The sequence below is a fragment of the Ochlerotatus camptorhynchus genome, unplaced genomic scaffold (assembly GCF_037179485.1).
Source record: "Ochlerotatus camptorhynchus isolate MF236.1 unplaced genomic scaffold, CSIRO-AGI_Acam_v1.1 ptg000052l, whole genome shotgun sequence".
NCBI classification, from domain to species: Eukaryota; Metazoa; Arthropoda; class Insecta; order Diptera; family Culicidae; genus Ochlerotatus; species Ochlerotatus camptorhynchus.
Window position 1 is genome coordinate 1,022,751 of NW_027040542.1, and position 20,658 is coordinate 1,043,408.

At 41.0% G+C, this 20,658-nt stretch overlaps 1 protein-coding gene across 2 annotated transcripts in view; it reads left to right on the forward strand.

Annotated features, from left to right (window-relative positions):
- The first annotated feature begins 5,924 nt into the window (after window positions 1–5,924).
- ft (cadherin-related tumor suppressor fat) overlaps window positions 5,925–20,658 on the forward strand; it is a 168,152-nt gene continuing 153,418 nt past the window's right edge. The window contains exons 1-2 of one of the 2 annotated variants that reach the window (XM_065239177.1): window positions 5,925–6,450; window positions 11,752–17,688. In XM_065239177.1, the coding sequence (XP_065095249.1) occupies window positions 12,424–17,688 (5,265 nt within the window). In that variant the 5' untranslated portion in view covers window positions 5,925–6,450; window positions 11,752–12,423. Of the gene's footprint in view, window positions 6,451–11,601; window positions 11,618–11,751; window positions 17,689–20,658 lie in introns of those variants that run through there. The other variant, XM_065239178.1, reaches the window with a different exon arrangement.

Below are 20,658 nucleotides of genomic sequence, written 5' to 3' on the forward strand. Positions count from 1 at the left end.
AGACCGATTGCCATCCGCATCTGTTTTCGTCGCAGGCGACCTGTGTGCAGTAGAAAGTTTCACGCAAGCTAAAACCAGAAGCCGGGTAAAATACAGAAACACAAACTGCTGACTCAAAGATGCTACCCAAGAATACACCGGGCACAGAGCGAGAGCAATCTGTGGGTTGTGTATATCAACTCCTAGTTTCAACTCTATACACAAAGATTTCAATTATACAATTATATATAATTTCGTATAAATACGTACTTCTGTTTGTTCAAAGATGTTAATTGGAATTAGTTTCCGAAAAAAAAAACCCCAGACTCCTCAACGAGACTTGGGTTTGAGAACAGGGTTGAGAGGTTGTGTGTAGATCAAGGAATAGCAGATAAAGGAATCGAAGGAGTAGAACCAAAAAATGATGAGCCATATCGTTCTTACTCTCAGCCAGCAGCAGCGGCTGTTAGTTGATGACCATGATTCGACGGTTTTCGAACTGCTTTGAGCTTCCTCTGGCTCTCGGAAAGATGTTGTTTAGCTGAAGCGAAGAATGATCTTCTAATGATGCCCACGGAAGAATAACTATTTTCAGCTTCACTAACAATGCTCATTCTAGGAAGCATATTTTTCGAGTAATTTTCATGTTATAAAGTTGACATTAAGTTGCTATCTGGCACTTGGATATTCCTACAATGCCACAAATAGCTTGGAGTAATCTAGCGGAAGGAAAATGCTTCGGATTCTAATGTCCAAACCTTATGGAACGCTAGTTTATTTTAATCAGCGATGAACCGTTTCTGTTCACAATCTTAAGGTTGTTGTTGCAAAGAGTGCATATACACAACACACACACACACACAAGCGCTACTGCCAGCCGTTCTGTCCTGCAGTTTTCAATTTATTATTCATCTCGCCAGAGCATCGGCCGAAGAATTTTCATTTTTCCTTGTTTGTCTTTCCAATTACGTTTGATTTTTTCGCTCCGCTTACACTGACCACCACCGTACCAACCCGCGAGTCTGGTTTGGCCTATATGCTCAGACCAAGGGAACACACATTTATTCCTTATAGCACACATCTCTCCACTGTGGATGTGCTTCGGCTCGGGGTACCTACTTGTAATTTACCTCTCTGTGCCTTCGCGTTCACCAGGGCACTAGCCGTGGCTCGTTTGCTATATTTGTATTTATATTTCTCTATTTGTTTACTTCTCTATTTGCTTCAATTATTTTGTGTGTACACGCTTTCTTTCGTGGCCCATGCCATTGCAGGTTGGAGTCACCGCCACCGTCGTCGTCGTCGTCGTCGTCGTCATCTATCCGTGGAATCATAGAGCAGGGAAGATGCAGCACTGCTATAACAAGACGAGCAAAGTCGTCTTCCCCTTTCTTTCCTGGGATTATCGACTTTGAAATGCTATTGCACTTTATTCTGTCGAGGATTTTTTTTGCTGCTTCTATTTCGAGCACTGACTGCTGTCACACCACGGAACAGATCGTAGTAGTTCCCTGTTGATAATAGGGGCATTGAGTGGGAAAACTCTTCAAATTTCGGATCCTTTAGCATAAACGAGCAGGAAGTTAGCATTAATCATTTCGTGTTACAATATCCGATATTGCTGACAATGGATGTAAATAAATCTGGTCGGATTGCCGGACTAATGATCCGGTATATGTACGCATTCTTTCCTTCTCTGAACTACATACAGAAAGTGCGTTTAACTTTCATCCATCCCAAAACACATCAGCGATTGGATGGGAGCTAGAACGAATCCCACAAGCGTTAAAAAGTAAAATGTAAAATAGCTGCCCTCCGCACCGTAAGATGGGATACCGTTCTAGTTGCTAGTTGACCATATTTGCTTGATTCGCATCGCACCGCATGTATTATAGCCGTCCGTCCGTTCGTTCGTCGTCGTTAGTCCGGGTGCAACGGCAGCATCAGCAGCGAGAAAAAGAGCTACCTCAACAATGTACCGGGCGCGTTTGGTTCGGTTCCCCAGTTTGTCGCCTTGGAACAAGATCAGGCAGGCACGGGGGCCTTGAATCGCCATCCGATGACGACGACGGCGACGATCTTTGCTCTTGTTCTTCCTGCCGTCACAGACCGAAATCTTACTGCGGCGGCTTCGTCGTTCTCGGTGGCTCTCGCTCTCAGAAAAGGAAGACGATGCGATGCGGTTGAATTTGCCGCATACCAGAAAGCTGTATATTTATGACCAAACTGGAGGAAAGGACACAACACGCGGGCGAACGAACAAACCACTGGCACTGCTTTCTGCTGCCACGAGAAAGAATGGTGTCGTAGTGGAATTTTCCTTTTTCGTAGCTCACATCTTCGCAATCAGGCTCTCGCTATCCCCTAAGCGACAAAATTCAACCAAAGTAGCTTCCAAAGCAAGTACGATGAACAGCAGCAGCTGAACAACATGAAGATTTCGAATTCATTCAGCACACAGAGGCACGACTTTTTGATTCAACTCGTGCGACATTCAACACCAATTGCGTCGAGAGATGATACTGTGGCTCTGGCTACTGCTGCCTAGACTACTAGCATTTCTCCTTTGCACAGCATCGACTCCCCAGATATTATGCACTGGATAAATTAGATTCTAGCATTCGTAACGACGTGTTACGTTTTCCCTCATTTTGTTTTCCGTCTTCTTTCGTAATCTGTTTGCTCTTATCATTTTCGGGGCTGCATTGTGGTGAACGTGTAGGATATTCTCTTCGTAGCCAAACCTACATTATGCAGTCACAAAACACACCACACCACTGCCAGTGCTGCAGTTTTTGGTCCTAGAGCCTGAATCATATTTAAAGTAAATTGTCATGGTTTTTTACGAAGATATATGGCAAAATATATGATCTAGCCTTGTATCGAAATAAATTTAGTAATGATTAAAAAGCAGATAGGTCCACTAGGGCCAAAAACTGGCACACTTATCCTACATGATCATAGCAAAACAGCCAAATTTACTACACCTGTTTTGATTTAAATCAAAATGCGAAAAACGTTTGAGTGGTTTTCATGAGTTTTAAGCTGGAATGATTTTTTGGCGTTGTGAGTGTGAGTGCCTGAAAATGCATGAGAATCTCAAGCATGAGTTATGTTTGCAGATTCCTTCACGAATTTATTATACAGTGAGGCGCATTGAGTAAGATTTGAGAATGATTTTCCGACCACTTATCCTGACACTATAAAAAGTATCAACAAGAGTGTTCAGTTGTGTATGCTTATCTGATAATGGCGAGAATAGTTCATAATTGGTTCACTAGGTGACTCTAGCAAGCAAAAAATATGGATTATCCTATTCCCATGGCTCTGGTCATACACATTGCGACAAGGAGACTTAAGACATCCCTAAGAATAGATGATATGTTTGCTTCAGTCAATAATTTTCACAACTTTTTTCTTACTATCAGGATAGTTGTAGTGGTGACAAGTGATTATTAAGCAACATTTAGTGATAGTAATGGTTTTGACAGTTGGCCAGCGTAAACATAGTTGCACATAGTTTAAGACACCTGAGCGTTTCGTGTAAAATTTAAGTTTATAATATCAATAATCGTTAGTTATGGAACTATGCCGGCTGGAAAGAATCTAAGGTGCTGTTATGTAGTACGAGAAAACAAATATGAGTATGGAGCGACCCCGGCGTAGTGGTTAAAATCCATACCTCTCATACCAAAGTCACGAGATCAAATCTCACCCCCGGACAAGTCACGAATGACCCAAGAGTAACACTATAATAACCCAAGTGACTAAAATAATTGAAAAAAAATGAGTATCAGCAAGATTTCGAAGATGATCAAGATGTCTCGTGCGGATCTTTATTTTTTTAAACACACTGAAAATTAAGACAAAAATTATCCAAAAGCCATCCATGAAAATCTGATAAGACATTACCAAGGAAGGATTGCCAAAGCTGCATCATATTCAACGAAATCTCACAAGCAAACTAAATAAGAGCTAGATCTGAACGTATCTCGGGAAGCAATACGGCTGATTTTGACAGAAGCTCCAAGCGCTTGTCTATTTACAATAATCTGGGCTCCGTATTAGATTCCCGAACACTAAACAGTAAGGTAAACATTGGTAAGAGACACCATTGATAAATACTGGATCATGACAAACTTTACGATTGAAAATATTTGTACTAGTTAACTTTCAATGATAATAAATATTTTAATATTAATGGAAACCATCTTAGAATTGGTTATAATTTTTATTGACATAATCTATGGATACTTCTAGCAGGAGCTTTAGGTTTCATTAATGTAAATAATCTTCAAAAAGTTGATTACCATTATATACCTCAGAGTATAGTCAGTCATAAACAAAAACAAAGATCCTATTATTTGAGTCTTGTAGTCTTGGATGTAAATGGCGGATAATTAAGTTTAAAAATAGCTGACTGGATAGCGCCATTGAGCAAAAGTATTGTACTGTTTTATATGCCATTATTAAAAAAAAAAAGTTTAGGGCTCGACAAAACTAATATCCCTCTGATGGCAGTAAATTAGCTCACAAGGTTACCTTAAATAGCAAAAATATTGCTTTATACCATATCTACACACTTAGAAATAACTAATTTTACACGTGACGGAATCAATCGTTGACATAAAAGATGAGACGTAAACAAACATGTCATGTAATATTAAGTGCTCCGAGACTGAAAAGTTCATTGCTCGTTGAAGAGTACGATTGATTGAGCTTTATTTCGCATCTGTTATGACTCAAATTTATGTCAAATGTGACGCTCGTATATGTCACTCTCAGAGCACCTAAATTTACATAATTTTTTTCTAAGTGTTTAAAGATTATTTTCGTTTCCCACCTTCACTAATGTTCTTGAAATTCTGTTCATATCGACTTCTGAGAAGACATGGACGATAGAGTTCAGTATTTAAGATACAGTTGTAAGGCCATAAAGAATAGATTGATGAAGACCTGCACGTTTGAGGTATTAAACAGCGCGTAGAAACCAAAATTTGGATTTATATATTTCGTAAACTCCTAAAGGCCTAACCCTTCTCATGCACTTGTGTCGATCTTGGTATCGCTGTCTGACGCTATCGAGCTGCCAAGATATTGGATACTTCTCTCTATTTTGCGAATCGTGTGACTCTCCATTTGATTTGAACAAAGAAGTACCTCACACGATCACCTCACTAGTGATAGAGACTCGCACGACTCACATATTAGGGGGAACTGTTACTGCTTTTCCAGGCACCAAGAAGTAGTGAGCATTGTCCGTGTTGACAACCAAAGATTTCGTATAACTATTGAAAGTCTTACCTCACTAGCATTGCTGTTATTACACTTTTAATATGTCTACAATAACCAATTATTGTAATCCTTCAATATACAGTTATTGTTGAAGCTTTCTTTTCTATAATCATTTTAACACATCGAAGGTCATTCGTAACTTGTCCGGAATGAGATTTAAACTCTTACCTTCAGCGTGAGAAGCATGGAAGTTAACCACTACGTCGGTCCCGTTCCCTGTTGAACATTATTCTACAAGTTTTCAGCAAAGCTTACGGACCAATCAACATCTACTATTACATGCTCCTTGTTAGAATCGTCTCAAACCTTTCATATTAATGTAAATGTTGGTGTCAATTGTAAAAAGGTTACACCTCCGAGGCCATTGAACCCCAAACAGTACCTACCATTTATGTCGATTAGCGATGGAATCATCGTTCTAGCCGAGTCATAACTCAAAATTTCCATCCAGTGACTTCAATGGCCAGCCAACAACAGCAAGCGACGAACCGCCTTCTACGAGTGCAGAAAAACTCACCACCGACCATATGTCATTTCATTCACGTCACTTGGACGATAATGATTTATGATTGATCAATAAAGTTTGCTAATTTTCTCTTCTTTTTCCATTTAATTTTGCAGATATTTTAGCTGATTAGTGTTTTTGTTGCTGCCCCTCTCGTACGGGCCCTGTGTACCGAGAGCGCAACATCTTCCCTCCTAGCGCCATCGCGCTCCAATCATTGCCGCCAGCAACAGGTCATCTCTACTCGCGGCTGGTCCGGGAGAGAAAATCGGCCGCGGACGGTGGTGGTGGTCACAAGAAAAAGTTGCCTGCGTGTGCTTGAACCCAACTCACCCGGGCGAAAGAGGCAAAAAAATTTGGTTACCTCCATCGGAATAGACATCATCCTCCAGATTGAAGGCGCATGTGTGAGTGTATGTGTGAATCTGGCACAGCGAAATAGCGCAATTCAGATCTAGCTCGGTAGATCTAATAAGTCGAAAAATTAAGCATTGTTAGTGGAAAACATACTTGTGGATAAATTGTGTCTAATTTGGTGCAGAATTTCGAGTGAGAATAGCGCATTCAAGTGCCAAGCCAGAATCTGATATCCATAGATACCACAAACGGATACGGAATGTGAGCAGTGACTAGCAGCAGCAGCAGCGGTGTAAAACGTGTAGAAACGAAGTGTAAGGGAAAAGTGAAAAAATCTGACTATTTTTCAAGAAGAAATCCGAGAAAACTGAACCAACAACAGCAACAGCGAACAAGATTGAAAAGACGAAAACGAAGAACCGGAGCGTAATGAATAGAGTAGAATGGGATGGAAATGTGGGCACCCGGGAGTGTTCACAGAGGGAGGGCAACCGGTCGGTGGGGTCTCTAGCGGGCGAGGAATTTGGCTAGAAGGAATTGTGTAAGAAGAGGATTGAAAGCAAAACAGAGACTCTCTTACCGGGGAAGTGAGTGTGATGTGCTGCGGGTCTATGGGTGTAGTTGTGCTGGAACAGGGTCCATTGCGGCCATATTAAATACCTTTCGGCAAGTGTTGCTGGATCGGTGGGACTTTCCGATCAAAACCCATGAAAAGAAAATGGAAAAATTCTCAACTAAAACAAAACGTTAGTTCAAGGAATGATCAATCAAATTGTGAAAACAATTGATTTAATTTTACAGCAACAATTTTCGCACGCCATGTCGTACGTGCCTTGCAGTGCAGCCACGATCTCACTCATCAAAAAAAAAAACTACACGGAACACAACTCACATGTTGACCACCAGAAAGGCAGCATAGCGAGAGCACATGCGAGTGTTAATTTATCAAATTAGTGTTGGTAGAGCAGCTCCTCTTGAGCAGTGTCGTTGTCGCTGTTGTTGTTCAACTCCTGAATAATTAAACAGCCGACGACGGAGTTGCTCACACATGCACAAAACGTAGAGTTGGGGAACAACGGTGGGAACGAAGGATGGTGGTTAGGGATGGGAGGATGGAAAATCTCTTCAGAGTGGAAAGCTGAGAGCCAGCGCAACAGCAGTGGGCAAAAAGTGGGCAATCGTAGGGTCGATTGGGACCTGGGATGGATGGAACAAGTCGTCGTCGTGAGCTGCGATGAGCGACCGTGCTCCAGCGAGAGAGAAAGAGAGAGTGAGAAGTAGTATAATATGCATCATAAAACCGGGTCCATCACCAGGCGAGGGCTCGTATCGTCGCACGGGTTGTATAGGGCGGGGCGCAAGGGGAAGGAGACATTAGTGCGGGGATATGTTTGAAAGTAGGGAAGACGGGGGATGCTGGATCGTATTTTATATATTAAAAATATGATGATGCAGTAAATACCTGTATTGCTTAATATAGAATTGTTGGCACGAAATGTTGTTGGCCCACAAGGCAATTGAATTATAGTCCAAAAAGTGGGAGAAACAGTGCTCGATTTTCTTTTAGGATCTAGTAGAGCAAATTAGTATGAGTTCAAATCTCATCCCCGGCCAAGTCACGAAGATCTAAAAAGTGTTTGGTGAATAAACTAGTAGTAGCCATTGTGCTGAAAAACTCGCTAATAAAGCAATAACAAATATTTCTCTGAAGTGTCTATAAGGACATTTATCAAAATTAATTGCAGCCAAAGATTAAGAATCGTGCGGGTTAGTATTTCAACCTGTTGGTACTGGAAAAAAAAAAAATTCAAATTTAATTAGAATATCATTTTACATTTAGATTTTAATTGGGGTTTTACAATCTAAAATATCAATTTATGACATAACTACACACTAAGATTAGTTTACCGAAATCTGTGAAATTTTACCGAAATCTCAATAGCTGAACGTTCTGTAAACAGTTCGGTTATATTTCACAGTTTTCCTGTAATTTTTAACAGATATTCGGTGAACAAATACAGGAAATCTGTGAAAATCACCGAACTGTTTACCGAACGTTCAGCTGTTGAGATTTCGGTAAAATTTCACAGATTTCGGTGAAATAATCTTAGTGTATACACAGCAAAAAATAATATTACATCCAAGAGACAATCTCATCTAATTTTTATGGCCACAAAAATAAACAAATGCAGTAAAAGCAGCGTAATGTCAGTTCACGCACTGTATTAATGATAATTTTGTCCTTTTTGGCAAGTAATATTACACCATTTTTTGCTGTGTAAATATACTACTTTAGAAATCAGAGATGGCTGGTAATGTACTGAATATTACAGGTAATGTAAACATTCATGCGTGTAAACTTAAATTTATTTTCACCCAAACTAGCAACTTGCAAGAAATGTTGCATACAAGATTTGAAATATTCCATGAATAAACTCATAACTTTACTTGATCTTTAATGTAATCTTATATGATATGTAACGCTCCTTTTATGTCCATCATATTGAACAGAAATTTGCAATATTTTTTTCAAACTATGCTTTACTATCATCTAAAAAGAATTGGAACAAAACTGGAGACCAAAATAACTGATAAAGTCGTAAGGTCAAAAACAGGAAGGCACTGCATTATTTTTTTTAAATATTTATGTAACTTTTGTTTAATGTTGCTTATATTTGTATAATGCCTTTGGTGGGTAACAAGGTTTACCATCAAGCAATTTATTCAAAGCTGGATTGGAATAAATTTCGGGATCGCGAACTTCTGGTGATGAACTTCAATATCTGAGTGAAATGTTCTGATTTTCGGCCAACATTCAGGATAACTATAATAGAAATGGTATTAACAGTTTCCAAGATTGAGATCACGAGTTTTCACACATGGAGGATGTAGGTCGGTAGCAATTGATTGATGAGCATTTTAGTAGAATAATGATATACCTTATTACGTAGTAAACGAAATACGTATCTGTTATATTTTTTTAAAAGTGATATTGAAAGTAAATAGTGTATTAGTGAAAGTGAAAGTTATACAATAATAGTAGAATTAACGCTATAATACACATTAAACACCGTGTACATATGAAGTCTGTTCCATTTAGCATTTGGCCGCACAAATTAGGTCCAAGGTGAAATAAAGTACAAGGGAAAAATACAACCAAAATTATTCCTCGGCTTTTCGGATGAATTTTCGAACTTTTCGTGGAATACCTCTCATCATGTCTTGCACAGTAGTACTGTCAACTTCATCTACCATCCGTTTCCACCGCTTCTCCAAATCAGATGGTGTTTTGATTGTTTTGCCACATTTCTTCAATTTGCGCCCAATTTGATAATTGCCCAAACATTTTCAATGGGAGGAAAATCTGGACAATTTGGTGGACTGATACTTTTCTTAATAAAATCGACATTATTCTGCTTATACCATTCTATGACATCGCGGCTGTAATGACAGCTGCCTAAGTCAGGCCAGAACTTTACGGGACCTTCGTGTGATTGAATGAACGGCAAAATTATGTTCTGGAGATACTCCTCCTTGTAAAGTTGTCCATTCATAGTCGCTCCAGTGATGAAAACCTTTGTTTTCTTTCCGCAACTGCAGATGCCTTGCCAAATCATCAACTTGCGAGCGAATTTATCTGCAAAGACATATTTGAATTTATCCGGAGCATCCCCCTTACAATTAGCAAAGTAAAATGGTTGGCCCGGGATTTGTCCAAAGACCATTTTTACGTAAGTTTAATCGTCCATCAAAATGTGAGTGTGCAAAATTTTTTCACGTCTGTCACGTTCCATATTCGATAACTTTTCAACAGGTATATTAATTCACTACTAAATAAACATTCCTTCCGGATCAAAACGCTATTAATAGTTTCTTGCTACGACCACTAGAGGCGCTACAGACTTTACTACCATTATCAAATCGGTAATTACACTAAACACAAGCTGCCCGAATAAAAAACAAGATATTTTCGCATCCAGCGCGAATTTTACCTGGAAAATAAAACACGTTCACTCAAGCATATTCTCTCGTGGTGAGATGGTTTTCAAAATATCCCGTAAATCGTTTTCTCCAGGATCACCAACGAATGATTCCGGAACACCTTAATCGTAGCCAAGCTTTTTAAAATTATTTCACACTCGGGAACAAACCGTCCACTAGCAGAGCCTTCTGCACTCTCTTCTGGAAATAGGCCGTTAGTGTGGAAATTATAACTTCATTTGCTTAATTTAATTATTATATTGGCGAATTTAGTTTGATAGAATCTGCATCACTTTATTTCACAAAACACTGTTTCAACCCATATCACTGCTATTGGCTCTACAATTTAGCAAATAGTACGGTTTGTAAGTTATTCGGAACTGAATTCATCAAAATTAAACCTTATTCTATATCAAACTTAAGGCAGAATGTTTCTATGACTGATATGTATGCATTTTACTTGGGAGACAAAATAAACTGACAACAAAGGCGCTTACTACATTCTGAAGCAGATAATTAAGCATCCAAGGATCTATTGGTGATTTTCCGTGTCAGCCATACATCAATATTTTAATAACTGCTTCTAAAATGTCATAGCAAGGATTTGTTTCTGGCATGTTTTGAATCTGCAAAAAAAAAACAATGATAGATAGTATTCGTTTCACGATAGACAAAACCGACAGTTGTGGCTGAGAATATTCCCGGGAAAATTTGCATTCGCTTGGGAAACCGAAACTACCGATCATTTATACGCGGCAACCAACGCAGAGAGCAACCAAGCAACCGAGGAAGCCTCCTTGTTCCGATGCATTCCTCATCGTCGACGACTTGAGTGGACTCCGGTGCAAAGACTTGTTGTTACTTAGCCCCGAGCGGTACTGGTTGCGCTATTGAGAAATTACATGCTGCCTTTTTTTCCTCGGTGCGCTCTGGCCTTTTGAGCAAAATCTTCTTCCCCATGGCTGCCTTTGGTTGGTTGCTGCACTGTGCCTCCTTTTGCACGTTTCGATGCACCCCGTCAGCAAAGATTACGTTCTAGATCACGCTATTAGTCGATCATTTTTCGTGCATTTCGTCAACCTCCTTCGGTCGGACGACGATCATTTTTCAAACATCAGCGCAGCAGAATGGAAGAGGAAATTCTTGAAAAATGTTTTCCCTTGAGTAATTTTGGGAGACGACGACAACCAGCAAGAATTTTATGCAACAAATGTGTTGTATGTAACCTCCCTGTCTCAGTTGGAGCGGACGACGACCATCGTCCGTCTCGTTGTTGGTGGTGGTAGTGGTGTTATAGTAGTAGGCTGTGTGTGAATGTGCTGATTTTATGCTGTGGCACCTCCGCAGGGCTCAGCATGCTTTTGTATTGGATACCTCCATGCTCACTAGATTGAACCGCTGTGTACGGGGTAGGTTATACGAGCTGAGCGTGTTTGAGTGTGCTCTTGGCCATCTCAAGAAAGTTCATTCCTTTTTAGCCAAGTTCTCTCAGCTTGTTACGTGTGTGTTATTGTTGTTGTTGGTTCTTTTTTTTTTCTCGGACAAACTTCCTTTTCTGTGGTACTGTTGTATGTGCAGATATACTTTTAATAATTTACAACAACAAATTTGAAGAGAAAAATTTTGTGTTTCAGGATTGCTCCGCGCTCAGGTGTGTGTATTCGGTGTTGCTGGAATAGTGCAGAGCAGAGCAGTAAACGAGTGGAAAAGTGGAAAAAAATGATGTTGAAAACTTGAAGTTTTTAAATTTTCAAGAAGAGAGAAAAAGAGAACAACCGAGTAGCAAGAGTGGCACAGTGCGCGGTGTCAAGAAAGGTTCAAGATAAAGTGCACAAGAGTTAGAGAAAAGACAACGAAGAAGAGTTAGAAATCGTCCGACAGCGAGAAGCACCGAGAAGACCAGTGTGCGTAGTTTGTATTCGGGTTGTACGGCTATAATGATTTTTAATTTTTAAAATGAGCTCCGTTGTTGGCTGAAGACATGAAATCGGAATAAAATTAATCATCACAATTAGCGTTAAATAGTGTAGTGGTGGATGCTGTGGGCATTGCCGAAAAGTGAGACGTCAAGCCACGTGCAGCATCCAGGAGAGTTTGTTCAAGATATGCGACAAGTGTCAACTGTTTGTGATGGATCGTGAAGTGAGTGCTCGCGGTAGCCGAAAACAATCACCTCACTTCCATGGAGCTCCAGCAGTATTATGACGCACCGTTTAAGTGGAGCCAAGAATTTAGGTGCAGCAAATAGTGAAACAAAAGTGCGCTAGGAAGGAAGCAGGTCTGATTCGACACAAAAGCCAGATAAAATGCGGTGTGCCAGTTTGAAAATTGCCTTTTGGCTGCTAGTCATACTAGAATTGTACGCCGCGATAGAATGCGTAGGTGCACACGGGCCTGGGCCTGGTCCGGGCCCCGGTGTAGTGATAGGAGCCCGACGAAGATCGTCCAATGATGGTGCAATGCAATCTCGTGCCGTTGATACCAGAGTTCAATTTGAAGTGTTTGAGAATGAACCTCGTCTAACGGTTGTGGGGTACATTCCAACAAAGCCAGGATTCACCTATCGCTTCAATGAACCACCACGGGAATTTGTTCTCGATGCAAACACCGGTGAAATCAAAACAAACATTATTCTCGATCGAGAAGTCACGAAAAACGATCGTTACGATCTGGTGGTATTATCCAGTCAACCAACGTACCCGATCGAAGTCCGCATCTCAATAGTAGATGTCAACGACAATGCTCCGGAGTTTCCGGAACCTAGCATAGCAGTGACATTTTCGGAAAGTGCCATTTCCGGTACCAGGCTGTTACTGGATGCCGCTACCGACAAGGACATAGGCGAAAATGGAGTCACTGATGACTACCGGATCGTAGACGGAAACCACGATGAAAAGTTCCGTCTGGCAGTTACCACCAATCCCAGCGGAGACGTGTATTATCTGCATCTGGAAACAACCGGAAAACTCGACCGGGAAACAATGGGCTCTTATATGCTCAACATATCCGCTAAAGACGGAGGAACTCCTCCAAAATTTGGTTACCTGCAGGTCAACGTAACGATCTTGGATGTGAATGACAATCCTCCAATCTTCGATCACAGTGATTACATTGTTTCGTTGAATGAAAGCGTTCTACCAGGGACTCCAGTTCTGCAGGTAATGGCCTCAGACAACGATCTGGGAGACAACAGTAAGATAACTTATTACCTTTCGGATACGGAAACGCAATTCACAGTAGACCCTGAGACCGGAGTCATTTCAACTACAGAACAACTTACATGTCCCCATCAAAATTGTCAATCATTATCCCGACCCGATGGAACATGTCCAAAAAGTTGCGTATTTACGGTGTTTGCTCGCGATCACGGATCACCACGACAGGACGGTAGAACGTACGTGACAGTTAACCTCGTGGATACCAATGACCATGATCCGGTAATTCGGTTTCAATATTTCCCACCCACGGGGAGCTATGCAACGGTTGATGAAAATGCCGCCAACAGCTCCGTTGTAGCAGCTGTATCCGTTGTTGATATGGATGAGGGCCTCAATGGTGACACCAGCTTGAGGATTATTGCCGGAAATGATCTTCACCATTTTAGACTGGAAAAGTCTCCCAGTTTCTACATCGTGCGTGTTAATGGCGTGCTCGATCGTGAAGAAATTGGAAAGTACAATCTAACCGTAGTGGCAACTGATCGCGGAACTCCTCCTCGAACGGCAACTGCCCATCTTATTATCCACGTGAACGACGTGAATGATCACGAACCAGTCTTTGAGAAGTCGGAATACTCGACTGTACTGAGTGAACTCGCCCCTTCAGGAACTTATGTTGCCAGTATCACTGCCACGGATGAAGACACGGGAGTAAATGCTCAAATTTTCTACGATTTTGTGTCGGGAAACAATAATCAATGGTTCAAAATTGATCCGTCGTCCGGTTTGATAACGACCCAAGCTCAACTGGATCGCGAAGTAAACGGAAACATTGAGCTAAGCATCTCCGCTCGAGACGGTGGCCCTAATCCAAAGTGGGCACATACCCAGCTCAAAGTGACAATATTAGACGAAAACGATGAAGCTCCTCAGTTTTCACAGCCCCGTTTGAACATAACCTTAAACGAGAATACCAAACCGAAAACAGTGGTAGCTATCTTAACAGCCGTTGATCACGATCAGGGAACAAATGGTAGCATAACCTATTCCATGCATCCAAGCGTAGAGAAAAACTATCCAGGCGTATTTCACCTGGATTCAATTTCTGGTCAGCTGACTACCAAGAGCAATCTTGATCGGGAAAAGGTTTCCAACTACAATATTCAAGTGATCGCACGCGATCAAGGTACCCCGCCGCAATCGTCCACGGCGACGGTGCAGCTGAAGATTGAAGACACCAACGATAATAATCCGGAATTTTATCCGAAGCAGTACTTTTTAGCCTTACCAGATGACACTGCTCCAGGGAGGTCTATTCTTCAAGTGAAGGCAACCGACCAAGACGAAGGAATCAACGCAATGGTGTCATATGAGATCGTTAGTGGAGGAGATGGACTGTTTGTGATCGACAGCAACAGTGGGCAAATTACTTTGAGGGGAAGCTTGAAGAAGTCGTCCAAGCCGTTGCACAAAATAGTAATTGCTGCAAAAGATAAAGGAGGAAGACGGGCTGAGAAGGATGCTGTGGTGGAGATCATGAAGGAATCGATCATGGAAGAAATTGAATTCGACACATTGAGTGGGTACGAGTTTCAGTTGGTGGAAGACAATGGCCTAGATGGAATGGGTAGTGAACGGGAGGTTGGACAGATCCGGACGAAATCGTCTCCATCAGTGAGAAATGTAGAATATTCTATTCTCCAAGGTGATCCGAGAGAGAGTTTCAAAATCAACGCGAGAACCGGTATGATCAGCAGTGCGAAGAACATTGATCGAGAGACGGCTGCATTTTATAGCATTACTGTGGCGGCCAGAAATGGATTGGCATTTGGACAGACAATTGTAAACGTTACGATAGTGGATCTGAATGACAACGCTCCAGTGTTTATGCATGATCACGACGAGGTTAGTTTGCCGGAGAATACAGCTGTCGGACAGGAAATCTATCTTTCAAAAGCGAAAGACGCCGACTCAGGAGCCAATAGTAGAATCGTCTATGGGTTAAGTTACAATCCACAAAATCTATTTAGGGTTTCCGAAACGACCGGAGTCGTCTATCTGAACCGACCGATACTCGTTGACCCGGGAACTGTATTGAATTTGGAAATAACGGCATCGGATAGTGGTGATCCTCAGTTATCAACGAAGAGTACTGTTACGGTAACAATTGAAGATGTAAACGATCACACTCCGGTGTTTGATCATACTTCCTACGAGACTTCCTTGCTGGAATCGATGCCTGTGAATTCGAGATTCTTCGCCTTGGCCGCTTCCGATGCTGATACCGGAATAAATCAACGGATCACATATGCGATCATTGAAGGCAATGTGGATGAGAAATTTGGGATTTTTCCTGATGGATTTTTGTACGTGAAAAGTGCACTGGATCGTGAGGAACGAGATTATTACTCGTTGACGATTACGTGCACGGATGAGGGTGACCCTTCGCGCAGTTCCTCTGTTCCGGTGATTGTTCATGTGATCGATGAAAACGATAACCCACCGCAGTTTACCAATAGCACGTTTATTTTTAGCGTGGCCGAAAATGAACCAGCTGACACGTTTGTAGGGAAGCTGACTGCGGTTGATCGTGACATTGGCCGGAATGCTGAGCTGATCTATATGCTGTCGAGCAAGCAGGAAGATTTCACAATCGACTCGCGGAACGGATTTATAAAAACGTTGCACGAATTCGACCGAGAAGCGCTGGTGCAGACAACCGGACAAAATTTTATCATGCTGGAGGCGACCGTGTCCGATAATGGATTGACCCGTCTGCGGGATAAAGTTAAGATAAAAGTTTTTATAACCGACGTGAATGATAATGCACCGCAATTCGTGCGGGCCCCTTATAAGGTTCAGATCTCGGAAGGATCATCGATCGGAACCCAACTGATTCGGGTGTACACGAACGACGCCGATGAGGGTCTTAATGGGGATGTGTTTTATTACATTGCCGAGGGGAACAGCGATGAGCGATTCGTAATTGATGATGCTACCGGTCAGATAACGCTCGCCAAAGCCCTCGATCGTGAAACGGTGTCAATGTATAAATTAACGATCGTTGCCCATGATGCATCGATGCAGAATCGATTAAGCACCAGCACGACGGTAACAATTGAGGTATTGGACGAGAACGATGATGCACCGGAGTTCACCCAGACCCTCAGTCAAATCTCGATCAATGAAACCACACCGGTTGGGACGGAGTTGATCCGATTCCGGGCCACCGATATGGATCTTGGTGTTAATAGTCAGATTACATTTTCGATTGCCGCCGGCAATCGTCGGGACACGTTTCACATCGATCCAATCACGGGTTATTTGTACCTGCATAAATCGCTTGATTATGAGGACACTCAAAGCTACTCTCTGAACATAACGGCTTCGGATGGAGGCAACCCACGACTATCGACAACGATTCTGTTCATGGTGAACGTGATCGACTCGAATGATAATCCACCGAGCTTTCCAAACACGGCAATCGTAAGACAAATTCGTGAGGGAATTCCTGTCAAAACTCCGATCGTGACGGTAACCGCTGAAGACCCAGATTCCGGTCCGAATGGGAAAGTCACATACGAGATCTCCAACCAGGATCCAGAAAATCGTAATCGTCATTTTGGAATCAACCCGACGACAGGTGTTATTCACACACTGCATGCCATCGATCGGGAGGCGATCGACACGTACCGCCTAACGGTGATCGCGACCGATCAAGCTTTAGTTCCATCGCAACGTATGTCCGCGGAAAAATTAGTCACAGTCATAGTGGAAGACATCAACGATAATGCACCGGTGTTTGTTTCTATGAATGCTGCCATTCTGCCCATGAAAGACATTCGAGTCGGAGTTGATAATAGTCCGAATCCGGTCATGTACATCAACGCCCATGACGCTGATTCGAGCTCGAATGGACTAGTGACGTACGAGATGACGGGTGGAAATACAGATTTGTTCAAACTGCACCGATCGACTGGTGCCATTACGCTTCGAAAGTCCATATCGAAGCCAGAAATTCGCTATCAACTATCGGTCCGGGCAACCGACGAAGCCGTACAGAACGAGCGCAAGAGTAGTGACGCATATATCACGATCCTCACGACAATCCCAACGAACAATGGACCAGTGTTTGTGAAGAAGGACATGTTCGGTAGTGTGTCGGAAAATGAACCAATCGGAACGAGCATCCTGACTGTGTCGGCGTATTTGAATTCGGTCAGTGATATCGAGTACTATGTGACGAATGTAACCGGTGATGGTAAACAAGTGAACCGTTTATTTGATATTGATACGAAGCTGGGAATTCTGTCTACGGCTGCGGAATTGGATCGCGAGTCCGGTGTGGAAAGCTACGAGGTGGAGGTCTATGCCATCGCACTCGGAGGAATGCCCCGAACTACCAGTACCAAGGTGAGTACTTTTGATTTATGATATCTTTAACTTTGACCCACAACGAAGCATACGACGAACACAGTCTCCACATATCGACCTCACTGTTCGGTGGTCAACATAAAACGGTACCTCTCATCGGATGCAGGTAGGGGTCCCTGATTATCTAAGAAGAGCTATTTCCTCTCGAGCGATTATCTAAAATTCCTTCAAATTTTCAATTTTTCATATTCTCTGCGCGCCACGAGCTCTTTTGCCTTATTTGTGGCACAGGGGAACATCGTATAGAAAAAAATACTTCACCACCAGATACAGCACAGAGACAGCAAGCGGGAGACGCGCAGGGGAACCATTCCACATTAAACGCAAAAATCCGCGCTGGTCCATCTCGTTTTGTGTTTTGCCTCTCTAGTCTTTTTTTTCTTGCTGCTGCTTTCGAAGCTAACTGTTTGACCGGAAAATAATTACAAACTATTACTCTTAAACATTCATTGTACGAAATTTGATTCTCACCCTGCCGGGCATACATAGGCGGGTAGGTAGGAAGGTAGGCAAATAGCAGCAACAAGAGCCAAATCACACACGCGCTCCTCACAACCATATACAATATCCTTCATATTCATATGCGCCTTCTTGTGGCTCTTCTGTGATGGGACCTGAATAGACTGGTCCGGAAATAAAGTATTATTCCGATTCAAATCCATGTTTGAATATTTTTCGGACTTACAACATAGGGATATGCGGTCTAGGACAGACATTTACGGATTTTTACGATTTGTTTTGGGTTTGATCTCTCAATTGAATATAATATTTTCTGCTTTTGATTGTTATTTCCAGGAATATTAAAATTCTGTCTCATTTCGTTTATATACCGACAGTTGTATTTAATAACACGATGCTTCCGGTAAAATGTGTACCGGAAAATTTGCAATGTTTGAAAAATCATAACTCAGCCATTTATTACGGATTTCAAATCTTTTGACGTCATTTGAAACTAAATAGCTTTAAAATCCATCGATAAATTACTGAACAATGATTTTTCAAACATTGCCAATTGGTAGTTAAACATTTTACTGGAGACATCCGGAGTGCTTATGCACAAAAATCGTTTGTACGTGTGTTTAAAAGATTTTATTTAATATAAAGTAGTATATTGTAATATACTGTTCCCTGCAAAATGAATCATCATGAATCAGTTATGGCTATATGTTTCTATTATGGTGTGTTCCAATTATGGCTTATGAGAATTCCATAGGCCATAATTTGAACACACCATAATAGGAACCTATAGCCATAACTAGTACAGCTACCCTATAAGCTATGTTTGTAGAGGTTTCAGGAATTTACTGTACCCGTTCGATTTTCGAACTGTTCGATGTTTGTTGCAAAACCACAAAACCGTTCGTTTTTGGCACGGGAATTTTGAAAATATTGCATTTTTTGCTCCTTGTGATTTTTTTTTTTTTTTTAAGTATTATTATAAATAACGTCTATGTCATAAAGGAAGACATCACTTTGATGTATTTGATGTCTGTTAAACTTATTTTCTTTTTCATTCAAATGCTCGAGAGCTATATACAAATCCATCGTTCCTACCACCGAAGCTAATCGAAACACCGCTTCGTATTTAAAACAATTTGCTTTAAAAGCTCAATCAACCCTTAAACGCCCAGCAAATGAACTGCGCAGTTATACGAGCCCCCATTCTAAACCTCATCCTGAAGATCCATGAAGATATGAAAGGGGAGAACAGTTTATAATACACCCCTGGGGTAAAATGGTCCACCCCGTTTTTCGCCGTTTTCCCATTAGTGTATATTTTAATTTAATTATTATATTTGTTAAAGTGATTTTCATTCCCGATAGTAATTCTGGGATTGTATGTGCCGAAACACTAGTTCCAATTTTGATCTAGGTTTTCCTTTATTATCGAGACTTTCTGCGTAAGCATTTGAAAAAGTAAATAATTCGGTTCGATAAATTCTACCCTACACATAATACAGGAAACAATAGTTTCTCAGTGTTTCAGTCGAAATGCATTAACTTGTACATTGTAAATACTTGGACTATCTCCTGAAATACATAACTTTCTCAATTTTGTCAGCCCCTCAGTGCATAATACTTTCTTCATCAACCAATTTCACATAACCTTGATTCCAAATGCATATTATCAATTACTCAGTTTTACCTACCTTAATCCATGAAGTTTTTCCATTTTTCCCGGTTGTGCTAAATACATTTAATTTAAGCATAAAACCGAATGGAATTGAACCGAGAAGATCTCTCCCAAGTAACAATTTTGGTTTTATGAGGGTTCTGGAGACCATGATTTAGACTTGTAGAATGCTATACAACCGCGATAAAACCTGCAATGTTACTTGGGCTAGGACCCACAAGCAGAATTTTCCCAGGATTCAAATTGTTTTTCTGCGTTCAAATCTTGATCATTTGTTTATATTTTAACTATTTTGATAATTCGCTAAAAAATCTTTACATGATTCCTTTGTAATGTTCTCAAGAATTTGGTTAGAATCATTTCTTTTTACAGAGCTCTTTTCAATTACCCTTAAACAAACATGAGATATATTCTGTTCTTTTTTTATAAACTTTCTGCAGAACACTTCAACAAATTCCTGAATTTCTTCTTTAAAATTTTCTTAAAATTTTAAATGTTTTTCCCAAGAATTCGCTGAAACTTGCTTTCATAATGTTATATACAACAAACTTGTATTCTCCTTAAAATTCCCATGCCATTCACCTCGGAGATTTCTTCAAATTCTGATCAGAATTATCATGGAATTTTCCTCTAAATTCTACTAAAAATTCACTTGGCATTCTGCTGAGAATTCTGTAGAAGGTTATGTTCTCGGAATTCCTTTAAAACTACTTTTAAAATTATTATAGAAATTTCCTTAAATTCTCTGTCTGTATAATTTTTTGGAATTATCCTCCTTGGATTTTGCTAAAGTATTATTTAGAAACTCCTCAGAT